This window comes from Haliotis cracherodii, unplaced genomic scaffold, assembly GCF_022045235.1.
Source record: "Haliotis cracherodii isolate W230 unplaced genomic scaffold, xgHalCrac1.p SCAF_7, whole genome shotgun sequence".
Classification (NCBI taxonomy): Eukaryota; Metazoa; Mollusca; class Gastropoda; order Lepetellida; family Haliotidae; genus Haliotis; species Haliotis cracherodii.
Window position 1 is genome coordinate 41,557,740 of NW_027266330.1, and position 18,112 is coordinate 41,575,851.

The 18,112-nt window shown below is 43.1% G+C and overlaps 2 protein-coding genes across 2 annotated transcripts in view; both read left to right on the forward strand.

Annotated features, from left to right (window-relative positions):
- LOC139448541 (muscleblind-like protein 2a) overlaps window positions 1–18,112 on the forward strand; it is a 329,809-nt gene that overhangs the window by 87,309 nt on the left and 224,388 nt on the right. The window lies entirely within an intron of this gene.
- LOC139448895 (uncharacterized) lies at window positions 13,492–14,010 on the forward strand. The gene has a single exon (XM_071230413.1). It carries the CDS (start codon window positions 13,492–13,494, stop codon window positions 14,008–14,010), a length of 519 nt encoding a protein of 172 aa, XP_071086514.1.

Genomic DNA, 18,112 nt, shown 5'->3' on the forward strand with positions numbered 1-18,112 from the left:
CTACCATGTCAGACAACACCACAATCCCACATAGACACTGCCATGTCGGACAAGAACACAATCCCACACAGACACTACCATGTCAGACAACACCACAATCCCACACAGACACTGCCATGTCGGACAATACCACAATCAACATAGACACTGCTATGTCGGACAAGAACACAATACCACATAGACACTGCCATGTCGGACAACACCACAATCCCACACAGACACTGCCATGTCAGACAGCACCACAATTCCACAGAGACACTGCCATGTCAGACAGCACCACAATCCCACACAGACACTGCCATGTCAGACAACACCACAATCCCACACAGACATTGCCATGTCGGACAAGAACAAAATCCCACACAGACACTGCTATGTCAGACACCACCACAATCCCACACAGACACTGCTATGTCGGACAACACCACAATCCCACACAGACACTGCCATGTCGGACAACACCACAATCCCACACAGACACTGCCATGTCAGACAACACCACAATCCCACAGAGACACTACCATGTCAGACAACACCACAATGACACTCAGACACTGCCATGTCAGACAAGAACACAATCCCACACAGACACTGCCATGTCAGACAACACCACAATCCCACATAGACACTGCCATGTCAGACACCACCACAATCCCACATAGACACTGCCATGTCGGACAAGAACACAATCCCACACAGACACTACCATGTCAGACAACACCACAATCCCACACAGACACTGCCATGTCGGACAAGAACACAATCCCACACAGACACTACCATGTCAGACAACACCACAATCCCACATAGACACTGCCATGTCGGACAAGAACACAATCCCACACAGACACTACCATGTCAGACAACACCACAATCCCACACAGACACTGCCATGTCGGACAATACCACAATCAACATAGACACTGCTATGTCGGACAACACCACAATCCCACATAGACACTACCATGTCAGACAACACCACAATCCCACATAGACACTGCCATGTCGGACAAGAACACAATTCCACATAAACACTGCCATGTCAACCTCCATCACAATCCTACCATTTCGAAAATGTTGAAAGTTCGCGTCTACTTCATACCTCTCCTTAATGTGTGAAGCGGCTCAATAATATGCCCCTTCTATGCGTATAAGGATGGGTTGGGTGCCTGCTCCTCGACACAGGGTTTAGTATTTTAAGACCTCCGTTCCTTAGACGTCACTGTCACGGTATATATTCAGAATGCGCATGTAAGTTAGGTATATAAGTAAGCTATTTCTGTTCTGTTCTGTATACTTTCTACAAAAGGGTTAAACCGATAGTCGACCTAAGATATAATTCTGATACTCGTTTGAGAACTAATATTTGCTTAAACTCACAAGTGAGCATCTCTGCACTGCGACTCGTTTCAAATATAACTTTGAGATTACTCCCGTCCCTCTGAGCCAAGAGACTAGAAGCCAAACCCAATTACGTAAGAGAAAATTGTCTTGTAAAAATGTTATTCTTCTACTAGGATTGCCTTTGATGCTGGTGCTCGGAGCTTGGAATAAAATGCAGACCGGAGACTATGTCCAATCGCTCTGGGACCAAGACGAATGGCGGAAAAATGAACTACAGCGACCGCAAATAACAGACGACATGTTTTGAACATTTCCATGTGAAAAAAATGAGTATCGCTAACATCGATTTCTTTTGAACTAGGCCAAGAATTATGCTGATTAAAGCCTTACGTCTCTCAGGCCCAACGCTCTGGATCTGTCGCTCTGTAATGGTAGAAAGATGGAGTCGAGCAATTTAAGTATGGCTGGTGGAAAATTAAAAGCAAATATATATGTATGTATAAATATGTATGTATGTATGTATGTATGTATGTATGTATGTATGTATGTATGTATGTATGTATGTATGTATGTATATATATATATATATATATATATATATATATATATATATATATATATATATATATATAAACACACACACACACATATTAAATATTTATATATATATATACACAGCGACAATGTTGTTTTTAATCTGCGAAATAAGCTAAGCTGGTGTGTTGTATGGTGAAGTACGTACACCTAAAGTAACAAATACATGACATAATCCATTAAAACATTTACAGGTGACATCAGACTATTTGCGAGAGTTATCCATCAAGCTATTTGTAACAGCGGCTTTCTCAGCCGCTGCTCGTCAGCACATTTTGCCCCTCGTCTGATTCGCTGCTAATATGGCGGATTACAGCCGGAACGAAAGCGACACATTCCTACAACCCTTTTAGAGTTTCAATCGATCTGCTCGCTGGAGGGATGCGAGGTGACAGACTTTTTCAAATATCCGGCGAAGAATCACTGTCTTTCGTTATTGTTCAAAATAAAAACGGAAGCATGTTCAATGAGTTCGGAGAGTGATCACGCCATTTTGTCGTCTGCTTGTTTTGATTCACGTTCGCCGCACGCGCGCTCTGAGGCTCCGGGCTGAGCCATATGCAAATGACATTGAACTTTTTTTTGTTAATTGCGCCTGTGGTAATTCTATTGCTTTTAGAGACGAGATTTTGTTAGCAGCTACATAACATGATACTTTCTAACCTCGTATTGATTCACCCGAGCCCGGCCTTCCCTACCAATATTCAAAATTTAAATTTCGGCCTGATTGCGTTTCGCACATCGATCCCAATTTTCACAATTTTCTGGCGGGTAAATGTGCTCAGTGATCCCAGTAATGAGAGTTGAGAGCTGTGCGCGTGTTACGTGAAAGGTCATGCGATGTCACAGAGAGGCGCGTCTCGGGTCATCTTGACCCGATGAGGACAGGGTTCAGATAAGGAGACGTGCTGTTTGTTTTATCTTTTTTTCGGGTCAAAAAGATAAAAATGGGAATGGGTTTTTTCTTCGATCGAAAATAATCATTACCTGTAGGATGAAAATTTTAGAAAAACTATTTTGAGTTTATTGAAGGGAATTATGATGTAAACAATGACTCCCTAAAGTGTATCTGTAGTCTAGTGCCGAGGTGGAACACATACCAGTACCAGGTTTAACATCGTCGCCAATATTTGATCATTTTTATTTTTGTGCACATCAGAAATCCCTGATTTGACTTTAAGTGTTATAGAATAGTTTTTAAAAAGAGGAATAAAATATACAGATTATTTTTAAGTATACCTGCGTCATCTTTCATCATCTTAGAATATTAGAAAATCACACGAGTGTGTGTGTGTGCATGTGTGTTTGTCTGTGTTTGCGTTTGAGAGAGAGAGAGAGAGTGAGAGAGAGAGAGAGAGAGAGAGAGAGAGAGAGAGAGAGAGAAGTATGTGTCAGGGTGTGTGTGAGAGAGGTTGCGCGTGCGTACGTGCGTTTGTGAGTAATTAATAGAAATTAGTTATCAGGGCTTTCATCAAACTACAATCTTTCCCTTTTGCTTGGGGTTCACAGATATTCACAGATATATCAGGATATTTGTAAATATTACTTATTTGAAAATGCAGAAGCAGACGAATCAAATAATTCCGACATGAAAATGACTATAACTTGCCTTGGGGTAATAATTGTAAAATTTGAAAAAGGCCCCGAGGAGACCTGTAAAAAGGCTGTCTCCTGATGACTTTAATAAAATCTCGTTTTATCCGGACTCATCACGTGCGTCGAAAACCGTCGCGTGCTAAACAGAAGCCGGTGGTAACATTTGAAATGAGAGTGGTAATTTTACCCAAGTTAAGATCAATATCATAGCAAGCAAGTCACTTTCAGCGTAATTTCAACTCCCAATTCGTGTGCTTGATTACACAATGTTGATTGTTACTCTAGATTACACAAGATCTCGTTCTGAAGCAGTCGCGCGAGACCTTGAGTGAGATTCTTGCCTCCTAAATGAAAGAGGTCGCGAGAGCTTGACGTGATGTCACTTGTCAAGGAGCAAATTAGATCAGTACAAATTGATTCCCCAAGGACAAAAATTCGATTTTCTGTTTTCCCAACTTCCTTTGCTGAAAGCCCACTGCATGCACCTGCTTTACTTCCTACCAATGTTGCACCGTGTCAACCAATCTCCATATTTCACCCATCCAAAACTTCTCTGCACGTGCCGAGCTCTCTATAAATCAAGATAAATTTCGGATTATTCTTACCTGACATGTAAAATCTCCCCATTTCATCCTCCCTCTAAGATGTCTTTGGTATTGATGGGTCTCAACCTGAACGCCTTTGGATGAAATGTTCGAGGTTCGCATACTAAACACGTTTTAGAAATTTTCCGTTTTTACGAGTCATACCTATCGCGAGGGCGAAAAACAAATTAAAACATAGCAACTACATATGAACCGTCTATATATCAGCTGCTAGTGTTTTTATTATTTCTTAAAAAGTGTGGGGAAAACGTTCTACCCCGTTGTTACAATACATATATTTCACCTATTTACATCAGCATGTCATGATATAACATACAGAAACATAATAAAACAGTAAAAAATAATTGCGTGTGGAATATTTTGCTCAGATCAGTTGTATTCCTTCAGTGTGGCCACCGTCAAAATCAAATGTGCTACTTCCGGTCCAAGGGCTTCCTACAAGAGCATGGGTGAATCAATCCAAGACCTTTTGAATCAATTTCCGATACGAAAATGTCGCTGTTTCTTTGCACAAACAGCAACTTTGAAATGGCGGGTCAGGACGTGCCAGGACACAGAGTCCTCCCTGGGTACAATCGATATTCCACCACTCACATCTCACACAACAGGTCACATGACCTGGAGGTGTGGCGCAGGGAAGGCAGTCCCGACCTCTACACGAGCATTGACGTAGAACGTCACATATGACAACATTTGTCTTTTCCGGTTTAATTAGTTTGGCGCAATTAACAATACTAGTAATAAAATTTGACACACGTATTGCGCCAGTCTGGCGTCGACCAAAGCCTCAAATAAAACTTTGATGCCACCAATGTCCAGGGGCTCAAAAGTTTTAAGCCGTTCCAGGTCCAGAGAAACAAGTGGGACAAGGAGCTTTGATCTCTGACTAGTTCATGTGGGACAATCAGCACTGGTACTGTGAAATATGTATATGGGGAAGATTAAAAGGATTCGTCTGTCGACCACGAACATACACTTGATAATGATGAGTCATTAGATCCACGGGTGAATGTACAAAGCGATTATGACATATGTGAACAAAGGGTTAGACTTGAGGAGATATGACAAAGGAGGCTGTTATGGGTGCTGGTCCGCCTCGTGATGAATGCAGATTGTCACGCACATATTAGACAGAGATAAAATACTTCAAAATAAAATATTCATTACAGCTGGAATTGCACTTCAAAATGATGCGAGGTTTTTGTGATGGATTAGAAATGTGAGAGTGCACTCAGAAACACACAAGCATTCGGCTTCACAACATAAATAACCATTGATTTACTTCAACTTACAACTAGATATCATAGTAATGTGTACTGGATTACAACAATCCATTTCCAAGGTGTACTGATGAGTACCTCACTATTCATTGTCTACAACAACCTAGTCTCAAGGTACACTGATGAGTCTCTCACTGAATCATGTCTCAAGGTACACTGATGAGTCTCTCATTGAATCACGTCTCAAGGTGCACTGATGAGTCTCTCACTGAATCACGTCTCAAGGTACACTGATGAGTCTCCCACTGAACCACGTCTCAAGGTGCACTGATGAGTCTCTCACTGAACCACGTCTCAAGGTACACTGATGAGTCTCTCACTGAATCATGTCTCGAGGTGCACTGATGAGTCTCTCACTGAACCACGTCTCAGGGTACACTGATAAGTTTCTCACTGAATCACGTCTCAAGGTGCACTGATGAGTCTCTCACTGAAACACGTCTCAAGGTTCACTGGCGAGTCTCTCACTGGACCACGTCTCAAGGTACACTGATGAGTCTCTCACTGAACCAAGTCTCAAGGTACACTGACGAGTCTCTCACTGAACCACGTCTCAAGGTGCACTGATGAGTCTCTCACTGAATCACGTCTCAAGGTGCACTGATGAGTCTCTCACTGAATCACGTCTCAAGGTGCACTGATGAATCTCACAATATACATTGTCTACAACAACCAAGTCTCGAGGTGTACTGATGAGTCTCGCAATATACATTGTCACAACAACCAAGTCTCGAGGTGTACTGATGAGTCTCTCACTATGCATTGTCTACAACAACCAAGTCTCGAGGTGTACTGATGAGTCACTCACTATACATTGTCTACAACAACCAAGTCTCGAGGTGTACTGATGAGTCACTCACTATACATTGTCTACAACAACCAAGTCTCGAGGTGTACTGATGAGTCACTCACTATACATTGTCTACAACAACCAAGTCTCAAGGTGCACTAATGAGTCTCTAACTATACATTGTCTACAACAACCAAGTCTCGAGGTGCACTAATGAGTCTCTAACTATACATTGTCTACAACAACCAAGTCTCGAGGTGTACTGATGAGTCTCTCACTGAACCACGTCTCAAGGTGTACTGATGAGTCTCTCACTATACATTGTCTACAACAACCAAGTCTCGAGGTGTACTGATGAGTCTCTCACAATATACATTGTCTACAACAACAGAGTCTCGAGGTGTACTGATGAGTCTCTCACAATATACATTGTCTACAACAACCAAGTCTCGAGGTGTACTGATGAGTCTCTAACTATACATTGTCTACAACAACCAAGTCTCGAGGTGTACTGATGAGTCTCTCACTGAACCACGTCTCAAGGTGCACTTATGAGTCTCTCACTTTACATTGTCTACAACAACCAAGTCTCGAGGTGTACTGATGAGTCTCTCACTATACATTGTCTACAACAACCGAGTCTCGAGGTGTACTGATGAGTCTCTCACTTTACATTGTCTACAACAACCGAGTCTCGAGGTGTACCGATGAGTCTCTCACTATACATCGTCTACAACAACCAAGTCTCGAGGTGTACCGATGAGTCTCTCACTATACATTGTCTACAACAACCAAGTCTCGAGGTGTACTGATGAGTCTCTCACTATACATTGTCTACAACAACCAAGTCTCGAGGTGTACTGATGAGTCTCTCACTTTACATTGTCTACAACAACCAAGTCTCGAGGTGTACCGATGAGTCTCTCACTTTACATTGTCTACAACAACCAAGTCTCGAGGTGTACTGATGAGTCTCTCACGATACATCGTCTACAACAACCAAGTCTCGAGGTGTACTGATGAGTCTCTCACTATACATTGTCTACAACAACCAAGTCTCGAGGTGTACTGATGAGTCTCGCAATATACATTGTCTACAACAACCAAGTCTCGAGGTGTATTTATGAGTATCTGAATACTCCTCACGTGTAACAATATACATACTCCTCACATAAAACAATGTACATACTCTTCACATAAAACAATGTACATACCCCTCACATATAACAATGTACATGCCCCTCACATATAACGATGGACATGCCCCTCACATATAACGACGGACATGCCCCTCACATATAACAATGAACATGCCCCACACATATAACGATGTACATACCCCACACATATAACAATGTACATACCCCTCACATATAACAATGTACATACCCCTCACATATAACAATGTACATACCCCTCACATATAACAAATATATAACACATTGTATGCATACAAATACTAGTATATAACCCAGTGTACGCATACAAATATATATCACATTGCATGCAGGTACATATAACACTGTATGCATACAAATATATAACACAGTGTATGCATGTACATATAATGTACGCATACCAGTATATAACAGTGTACTTGTACTTGTAATAACATGTGTATGCATACAAATGTATAACACTGCATACATACAACTATATAACAGTGAATGCATGCACATATATAACAGTGTACACGTGTAGATATATAAAACAGTGTACGCATACACATTTATAACACAATGTACACATGTACGTGCCTAACACAGCGAACGCTTACAATTGTAACATAATGCATTTATGTCTTATGTACGAAGGGCGAGTAGGATGTCTAGACCTCTCACTTTGCAAGTTTCCATTTCTCAGCAATGACATTGAAGAACGAGTTATCTCCCATGGTATTTCTCGGCCCGTTCTTGGTCTTCAGCTTCAGCCTCATATAACTGCCACAGCATTCAATACATGAAGTGACAGGTGCTCGTTGACGTATCAAGGAGATCTGGTCTATGACAAGAGTTATCAGGGCCTCTGATTGTTGGCTCGAGTGGGAGCGAGTTATAGGGCATGGTTTGGGGTGCGGGGCGGTAGGGTCGGGGTGAGAGGTTTTTCTTATGGGGCATGGTTGATTGAGTCGAGGTAGGGTGGGAGTTGGGTATAGGGCATGGTTGAGGGGGTCGTGGTGGAGTCTGAGTGGGGTACAGGGCATGGTGTGCACGGTGAACATCATGTGTTGTGCTAGATGTGCACGCAGGACGTCATATGTTGGGGGGGGCGGTCGGGTAGCCTAGTGGTTAAAGCGTTCGCTCGTCACGCCGAAGACCCGGGTTCGATTCCCGACATGGGTACAATGTGTGAAGCCCATTTGTGGTGTCCCCCGCCGTGATATTGCTGGAATATTGCTAAAAGCGGCATAAAACCATACTCACTCACTCACTCATATGTTGGGCTGCGTGTACACGGTGGACGTCATATCTTGTACTGGATGTGCACGGTGGGACATCATATGTTGTGCTAGGTGTGCACGCCGGACGTCATATGTTGTGCTGGGTGTGCACGGTGGGACATCAAACGTTGAGTATGGTGTGCACGATGAACGTCATATGTTGTGCTGGTTGTGCACGGTGGGACGTTATATGTTGTGCTAGGTGTGCACGATAAACGTCATATGTTGTGCTGGGTATGCACGGTGGACGGCATGTGTTGTGCTGGGTGTGCACGGTGGACGGCATGTGTTGTGCTGGGTGTGCACGGTAGGACGGCATGTGTTGTGCTGGGTGTGCACGGTGGACGGCATGTGTTGCGCTGGGTGTGCACGGTGGACGGCATGTGTTGTGCTGGATGTGCACGGTAGGACGGCATGTGTTGTACAGGGTGTGCACGGCGGACGTCATATGTTGTACTAGATGTGCACGGCGGACGGCATGTTTTGTACGTACGTTATATATTTGATGCCAAAACATGATGCGGTGAACAACAGGGTGAGGTGAGATAATTACTGAGTCTCTCATAAATAGCAGGCGACAGTGCTGAATACAGGCGCTCGTTATCATGGCAGCACCACGTTTAACACTATCAATGTCACACAGATTCAACACGGCTATCGGGTCAATGAGTCTCACGGAAAGATCCTAGCGAGGTGACCCAAGCCTCTAATAACGTTAGGAATGGATTTTAAATACATGCATGGCCCATGCCTGTGCCGTGCCATGCGAAGCTCCCTGGATGAACCACAGAGAAAAGGACGTAGTTAAATCGAAGGTGACTAGCTCACGACGCCAGGTGGAGGCCCTGGCGATGGGGCGAAGCGAATTTAAATAGATCGTGTTCTTTACTGCCACAGTTTGCACGGCAGTTTACGGCTTTTTTGTGCGAGTCATTAAATATTCATTTAGAGGTGGAAATATTCATGACGTCTAAGCTCGAGGTGTTGGCAGTAATAAAATGTTGTGAGTACATCTCGCTTCAGTGCAGCAGGATCAGACAGTTCACTGTGTCGGCCTGTGTCATTTGTCAAACACCCAAGGGAAATTATGGTTTAGAATGTGGAACACCAACTACAAGGTGACAAACGCATGTTTAAATCCACAGATAATATCGCATTTATAGAGCAGTGTGCACTAATGACTTTATGATTGTCATTAATATGTTATTCTCATGCGCGGTTATGAACGGGTTAATTGCTTTACGAGCAGAGAGATTTGCTAATTTGCTCATCATGAAGCACACATAGCGGTGTACACGGACATGTCAGCTGTTAACGGATATCAACATATTGGGATATGGCATCTTACGCTCCTAAACAAAAAATCACAACTGAAATAGTACAACGAATGTTTCTTGAAACTCGGCGATGCCAGCATGAGTATTTGTGTATACAAGCACGAATGATTAACTATACGCATCAAACACGCATTTCCGATCTCTCCTTCAATTTTAGTGTCGCCGTTTCATTAGATGTGTTTTAAGTGCTTTATAAACAAAATCCACTTAGCGTTTTATATAATATTGACAGCCACAGTAGTACTATATTGGGTATATTATGAATTTTGTATGAACAAACATATAAATATGGTAAACATACAGCTAGTGTTGACATATAAGTTTGTTTTATGTCAAGATACTTAATGTATTATGAAAATATAACGCGTATCATTAATTTACAATTTTTTAAATTGTTTCAGTACTGTTTGTCCATCAATAAACATAAACATGTTGCATTTACGTTTTACATCATCTGTACCTGAAATGATAAAGCATTCTTAAGTTGTATATATTTCAACCCTTAAAGCAGTTAACTAACACGGTAGTAGAAGAATGCATGATGTTAATGTACAGCTCTTAAAAGATCCTCAACTGCCAGGACCCCAACACTCGCGAAGAAAACACGTACACCAACAGTTAAGACACTAGATGAATGTCAGGTACTCCTGCAGCAGTCCCGCGCCTCCTGTGGGGTCACTCTGCCCCCTGGCAGGTCACGTCGACCTACCGCGATCCGCAACATACCGCATTCCCCTGGATATGATAGAGAAGTGATAAAGTGTCCTACATTTCCTGATCGCTGGGTCTCACCTCGCCACAGACGCTGATAGACTGTTGTCTGTACCCAAGAGGTGGCACACATACATGCTGCTAGACATGCCAGTAAACATAAGTAGATAATTGCACGTAGGTATTAATCGCCAATAGTAAACACACGAGGAAGTGCGCTATCTGTTTCAAAAGCGCCTTAGAACTAACCGGGGAATTCCCCCTTCTAATATAGTGCAACATTTATCAATATATCATTTACCATGTTCATATATATAGCACCACGTATTTACATGCATGAAGCATAAAACAGCTGGTGGTTATTTACTTTGCGGGAGAAGGTGTAGCTTTACATCATAGCTTTGTGCCAAATACCTTCTGTGTGGAATGCCAAAGTTTTCGTCACCGCACACTGAAAAAGCTTGTACATACATATGCACTATGGTTTGAATGACAGATTAGACGAAGATTTCATAGAACCCTATTCTTGTCCGCGCCTGGACGGAGTCAAATGTCAGACTTCCTATTTGAAGTAAAGGTCCGTGACCGGTGAGCGGCACCTCCTTTGGAAGAGACATGAAAGCTTATACCTAGCATCCATTCTTGCCGACCTCAATATTTTAAAACATATTGCTGCAGATATTTCTGTGAGAGGTTTACATATACTCTGCGCATGAAAGCAATTGCACAACAATAGATTTCGCTTATTAAAATATGATATCATAATAAATCACTATGTGTCGTATCCTGGGCTCTAGATCCATATAAACAACTTCTTACATACATATTTCATATTGAATGTGTTCCGGTAGGTGACCAACGTTTCAGCTATCACGTGTGTGGATGCATGTGATGGATTGCACTAATCTTGTAAGATGTCGTCATTATTCTGCTGGCTGGGTGTTCTAAACGTGTACATGAAATGTGTGTACCCCACTATATATACTGAACCGCAAAAGAAACGTCACCCCTAGTAACATTGCATGAGAAGTTGTCATTTAAATATCTGGGTAATTTTTGTCAAATTAAAAATTTCACATTTTTAAAAGTAATCCCATATATGATATACAACGGACAAATGTATCAGAGAAGGTAATTTTTAATCATTAATGTCCAAAGAAGGCCTTTAATTAACGGTTGTAACCATAATTTGTTCCAAGCACCTACGGTATTCGGTAATAACATCAACAGTTTAAATCATAAGTCCCAAGCACGAGAATCTGATGGAACACGAGTTCAGTAGCATGTATGGCCACCATGTGCGTTGACAACTGCCTCACAACGCCTCCGCATGGACTTTGTGATGCTTGTGAACACATGATTGGGAAGACGACGCCATTGTTGCTGCAAAATGGTGCCAAGATCTTGCAAATTCTGAGGCTGGTTCTGGAGAGTGCGCAGACTTCTGCCAAGAACATCCCAGACGTGTTCGATGTGACTGAGGTCGGGAGACCTTGACGGCCAGTCCATGACGTTGACTCCCACATTCTGAAGGAAATTCAAAATTGCTGTGTGGGGTTGGCATTATCGTGTTGGAAGATCAAAGCGGGTCCATGTGCTACCATAAAAGGCAGAGGTTCTGGTGCCAGTACCTGGTCGCGGTAAGCAGCAGCGTTGAGGTTGCCACGGATGACAAGAAGCCTGGAACGTGCATTGCCACAGAAAGTACCCCACACCATGACACTTCCGCCTTGAAATCTCTCAATTTCCTGTACACACACTGGGCGTAACGTTCATGACGGCGCCTCGACACCCTCGCCCTACCATCAGCAAATCGAAGATTAAATCGGGATTCATCACTGAAGACGACTTGATTCATGTTCTTCATGGCCGTCGTGCTTGAAGGTGAGCAGTTCCCATACGGTTTCGAACAGTGACGTAAGACAATCTGACGATCCTCTGCATGTGACGTCACATGTGGTCCACCTGCCCGAGGGCGATCAGCGGTTGTACCCGTTTGCTGTAGACGCGTCTGTAAATCATAAACAGTCCGTCGACTACAACCCATCGTCCTTGCGACTTCAGCTACGGACGTTCCCGTCTGCAACATACCGATGGCACGTTCACGTTGCACATTTGAAAGGCGTGGCATGACAAATGGCCGTAAAGACTTTTGTTTTCTTGTGTTTTTCTTTTGTTGTTAATGACTGCTAACAAGTATGGCTGAAAACACGTGCGGTATTATGCCCACGTGACCAGTTGCACGTGAAAAAACACTTTGTCACTATAGTGATGTGCACATGATTTTCATCGATTCACCTGCACAAAAACGAGTGTTATCTGAAAACAATACGTGGCCATTACTGTTTAAATACACAATAAGGGCCCACAATGATAACTGGTCAAAACGTTAAAATTTTAGGATTGTGAAGTTTTTAATTTGGTTCAGTATATTTAACATTACCTTGTCCGTAAAAATGAGATTTGATGATAAAAAAATCAAAGCAAATGACAATAAAACCGATAGCCCATACGCATCACGGCAACGGCCATGATAACCCGATGGACGTAAGTTCCGTGCAAATTGAAATGCACATGCCCCATTTCTTGCCCTATACAAATCCACCCAGATCGGATAACATTCATTCGTTTTTTAATTGCTACTACATGCGAAGATTGACAAGAAATCAGCGACACCAAAAACTTGGACGATTGCAGGCTGGACAAACCGCCCGGCGAGTAGCCAATGCATTTCAAGTCCACGTAAGGAACATATACAGGCTCCAGCAACGATACCAGACCACCAACACCACAGATGGCCGACCACGCAGTGGAAGACAAAGGGTCACTGCCCGACGTCAGGATCGTCAGATTGACCGACATCATCTTCAAGATCGCTTCGTTACTGCTGCGGAAACTGCTCGACAGACCATGGGGACACACCAACGACACAGAGATAGAGAGAGAGTCTGGCGACGCCGTGAGAAACGTTTTTCGGATGCTTGTGTCGTTGAGAGAGACTCGTTGGGTGGTCCGAGCATCATGGTGTGGGGTGGAATTGGTCTTGCACAGAGTGTTCTTCCAGAACATCGGTCCAGGGAGAGGCAATGGTGTCACAGCAGCTCGGTACATTGATCAAGTCTTGAAACCACACGCCATACATCATTTGACACGTCTCCGTAACCACGAGTTTCAGCATGATAACGCCCGTGCCCACACTGCGAGTGCAACAAGAGACTTCCTCCAGCAGAATGGCATCAGAACCATGCAGTGGCCTGTCCTCAGTCCCGATTTAAATTCCATTGAGCATCTATGGGACGAGATTCAAAGATGACTGAATGACGTCCGACCAAGGCAAAAACTCTTCGACGCACAGAAAAAGTCAGTCGTCTGATGAGGTCACGTGGGATTTGACGCCATTCCTCTTGGAGGGCCAAGATCAGTTCTTGTCGGTTGGCTGGAGAGTGTGGTCGTTGTCGAACCCAGAGGTGTTCTATGGGGGACATGTCGGGTGAGCGTGCACGCCACGGCAGGGCGTTGACGTTGCTGTCTGCGAGGAAGTTAGTGACAATTCTGGCTGTATGGGCTCTAGCGTTGTCATGCTGATAAATGACACCACGTGGCTGCTGTTGGAGTACTGGTAGGACAACTGGACGAAGAATGTTATCCATGTAACGTTGAGCTGTCAAGTTTCCGTCAACGATGACCAGCGGTGTCCTCTCCTGCCCACAGATCTCTCCCCACACCATGACATTCCCTCCACCATATGGTACGACCTCCTGCACGCAACACGCCGCTGTTCGTGCACCCCTTCGGCGGTAAACACGTTGTCTTCCATCAGCCCTAAACATACAGAATCGACTTTCGTCAGTGAAGACAACCCTCTGCCAGTCACGTCGTTGCCAACGTCGTACAGTCCGGGCCCATCTCAATCGCAGACGACGAGGTTGCACTGTCAGTAGCTGTCCTCTGTATGGTCTAAAAGCCCTGATTCCATGAGCCCTAAGTCTCCTGGCCACGGTCTGTCGACTAACCCTGTGACCTAAGGCATTTGTCGCCGATGACGTCACTGTTAGGAAGCGATTTCGGAGGTGCAAGGTACGCAAGTACCGGTCATCATGGGGCGTGGTCACCCTGGGTCTGACTGTTCTTGGCCTGTCAGCGGTCCGCCCTGTCTGTCTGTAACGTTGCATCAAGTTGGTAACAGCAACACGGGAGCAACCGAAGGTTCGGGCAATATGGACGTGGGTGGCGCCCATCTGTACCATACCCAAGGCTCGTTCACGTTGTTCGACTGTGAGTCGTGGCATTTCTTTTGTGTTTTTTTATCACTGTGGATGGTTGACTTGTCGTTGCAATCGTTTTATACACTTACCCGCACGTGCATTTGCAGTTGTCCGTGGTGCACGTGTTTTTCACTTATTCGCGTGTTATCTCGCAAACATATAACACACTATTAACATTTTCTGCATACACTGTTGTTGTATTTAGGTTATGTGTTTTAGATAGACTTCATCTAAAAAAATGTATACTTTGTCTGAAATTTATATTTTTAGTTGGTAAAGTTTCTTTTGGACGTCAGTTTAGATTACCCTACAATTTTAGATAATAAATCCCCCCCGTGAAGATCCGGGGTAGAATTATAGGTCTTCAGCAACCCATGCTTGCCGTAAAAGGCAACTATGCTTGTCGAAAGAGGCGACTAACGGGATCGGGTTGTCAGGCTCGCTGACTTGGTTGATGCGTGTCATCGTATCCCAATGGATGCTCTTGATGTCAATCACGGAACTGTCTGGTCCAGAATCGATTATATAGCTGGAATATCGCTGTGTGCGGCGTTAAACAACAAACAAACAAACAAATAAAAGATAATTAAACAAATATGTTTATTAATCTACATGACATAAAGATTACTTACAAGTCCGGGCTAAGAAAATGTTCAGATAATAAAATGAATTAAATCACATTTTATACCTCCGTATGAAAGGTTACAAATATTAAACCCATGTAAAATCATTTCCTGTGAGGTAACCAACTGCTCCTTTGTGTCTGGGCGCTTGATGTGGAGGCGCCTTGTACTGCATATTCCCGTGCATCGCGCTCGTTAGACATTGCATTCCGGGTGAATGGAGCCTCTCGTCCACTGCTATTGACATTTTGTCCCTTTTGTGTGTATATATATATATATACTGCTGTTGACATTTTGTCACTTTTATATATACTTCTATTGACGTTTTGTCACTTTTATATATATCACCTGATTATAAAAATGATAAGTTAGGTTAGAAAAGGTCGAGTGCGTTTTTATGGAACTGTGCTATACTGTGGCGGTATTACAATCCTGAGTTGTTTACTTGTATTTGGTAATGTAGAACGATAACAAGCAACACATCTTTCGCAATCAAATGTTAACGATTTGATTTATGGCCTCAAAATATGAATAGGTGACGAAAGCGTGACCTATGAAAGAGTTTGTGTAATTTACTTTGGCCAACAGAATATAAAAAGGGACTAGTAACGCAGAATGGAGATTGAAACTTCGCTGAACACTGATAAGAAATTACACCATGGTAGAAACTGCTAAATACAATACTTGATATAATGGTAGAAACTGCCTCTCCAACTGCTAAAGACAATACATGATATAATGGTAGAAACTACCTCACCATCTGCTGAAGACAATACACGATATGATGGTAGAAACTGCCTCTCCATCTGCTAAAGACAATACACGATATGATGGTAGAAATTGCCTCTCCAAGTGCTAAAGACAATGCACGATATGATGGTAGAAATTGCCTCTCCAACTGCTAAAGACAATACACGATATGATGGTAGAAACTGCCTCTCCATCTGCTAAAGACAATAATTGATATAATGGTAGAAACTGTCTCTCCATCTGCTAAAGACAATGCACGAAATGATGGTAGAAACTGCCTCTCCATCTGCTAAAGACAATGCACGATATGATGGTAGAAACTGCCTCTCCAACTGCTAAAGACAATGCACGATATGATGGTAGAAACTGCCTCTCCCACTGCTAAAGACAATGCACGATATGATAGTAGAAACTGCTAAATGCAATACATGATACAGTGGAATAAAGTGCATCCCCAACTGTTAAATACAATGCTTGATACAATGGTAGAAACTGCCCCTCCAACAGCTAAATACAATACATGATACAATGGTAGAAACTGCCTCTCCAACAGCAAAATACAATGCTTGATACAATGGCAGAAATTGCCTCTCCAACTGATAAATACAATACTTGATACAATGGTAGATACAATACTTGATACAATGGTAGAAACTGCCTCTCCAACAGCTAAATACAATACTTGATACAATGGTAGAAACTGCCCCTCCAACTGCTTATCATTACAACATATGATGTCATATATAAAAACATTTCTTTACTTGTGATTAATTTTTTGTAGTTTGTTTTATTTTATTCTGTGATATGTGTTAGCTATTATATTGCTCCGGGGTAGTGAGTAGGTCACTTATCATATGTCCAAGCCTACCAAATGATGCGTGCAACAGTCAGTTTTAAAAACGAAATCCCTTTGTCAAACAGATATATTTGTGCTGAGGTAAGTATGTCATTAATGAAGTAATCCATGCACCTGTTTGACAGGAGTCGGTCAAGACCAGATTTCCGAGGAACATGACTCTATTATTTGGGGATGAGGAGATGAGGGGGCATGTCAACTTTTCACCACCACCCCCAGTCAAGAACTACTTCACCGGTCTGGCTACAGCCCGACCCACCCTATCTCAGGGAATGCTATGTTGGTCCTGTACCCGCAGTAAAAGCAACAGTGTGTTTGTCCTGTACCCGCAGTGTGTTGACCTTGTACTCTCCAATGCAATAGTGTGTTGGTCGTGAACTCTCCAATGCAATAGTGTGTTGGCCTTGTACCCTCCAATGCAATAGTGTGTTGGTCGTGTACCCTCCAATGCAATAGTGTGTTGGTCGTGTACCCTCCAATGCAATGTTGTGTCTTTCATGTACCCTCCAATGCAATAGTGTGTTGGTCGTGTACCCTCCAATGCAATAGTGTGTTGGTCGTGTACCCTCCAATGCAAAAGTGTGTTGGTCGTGTACCCTCCAATGCAATGTTGTGTCTTTCATGTACCCTCCAATGCAATGTTGTGTTGGTCGGGTACCCTCCAATGCAATAGTGTGTTGGTCGTGTACCCTCCAATGCAATATTGTGTCTTTCATGTACCCTCCAATGCAATAGTGTGTTGGTCGTGTACCCTCCAATGCAATAGTGTGTTGGTCGTGTACCCTCCAATGCAATAGTGTGTTGGTCGTGTACCCTCCAATGCAAAAGTGTGTTGGTCGTGTACCCTCCAATGCAAAAGTGTGTTGGTCGTGTACCCTCCAATGCAATGTTGTGTCTTTCATGTACCCTCCAATGCAATAG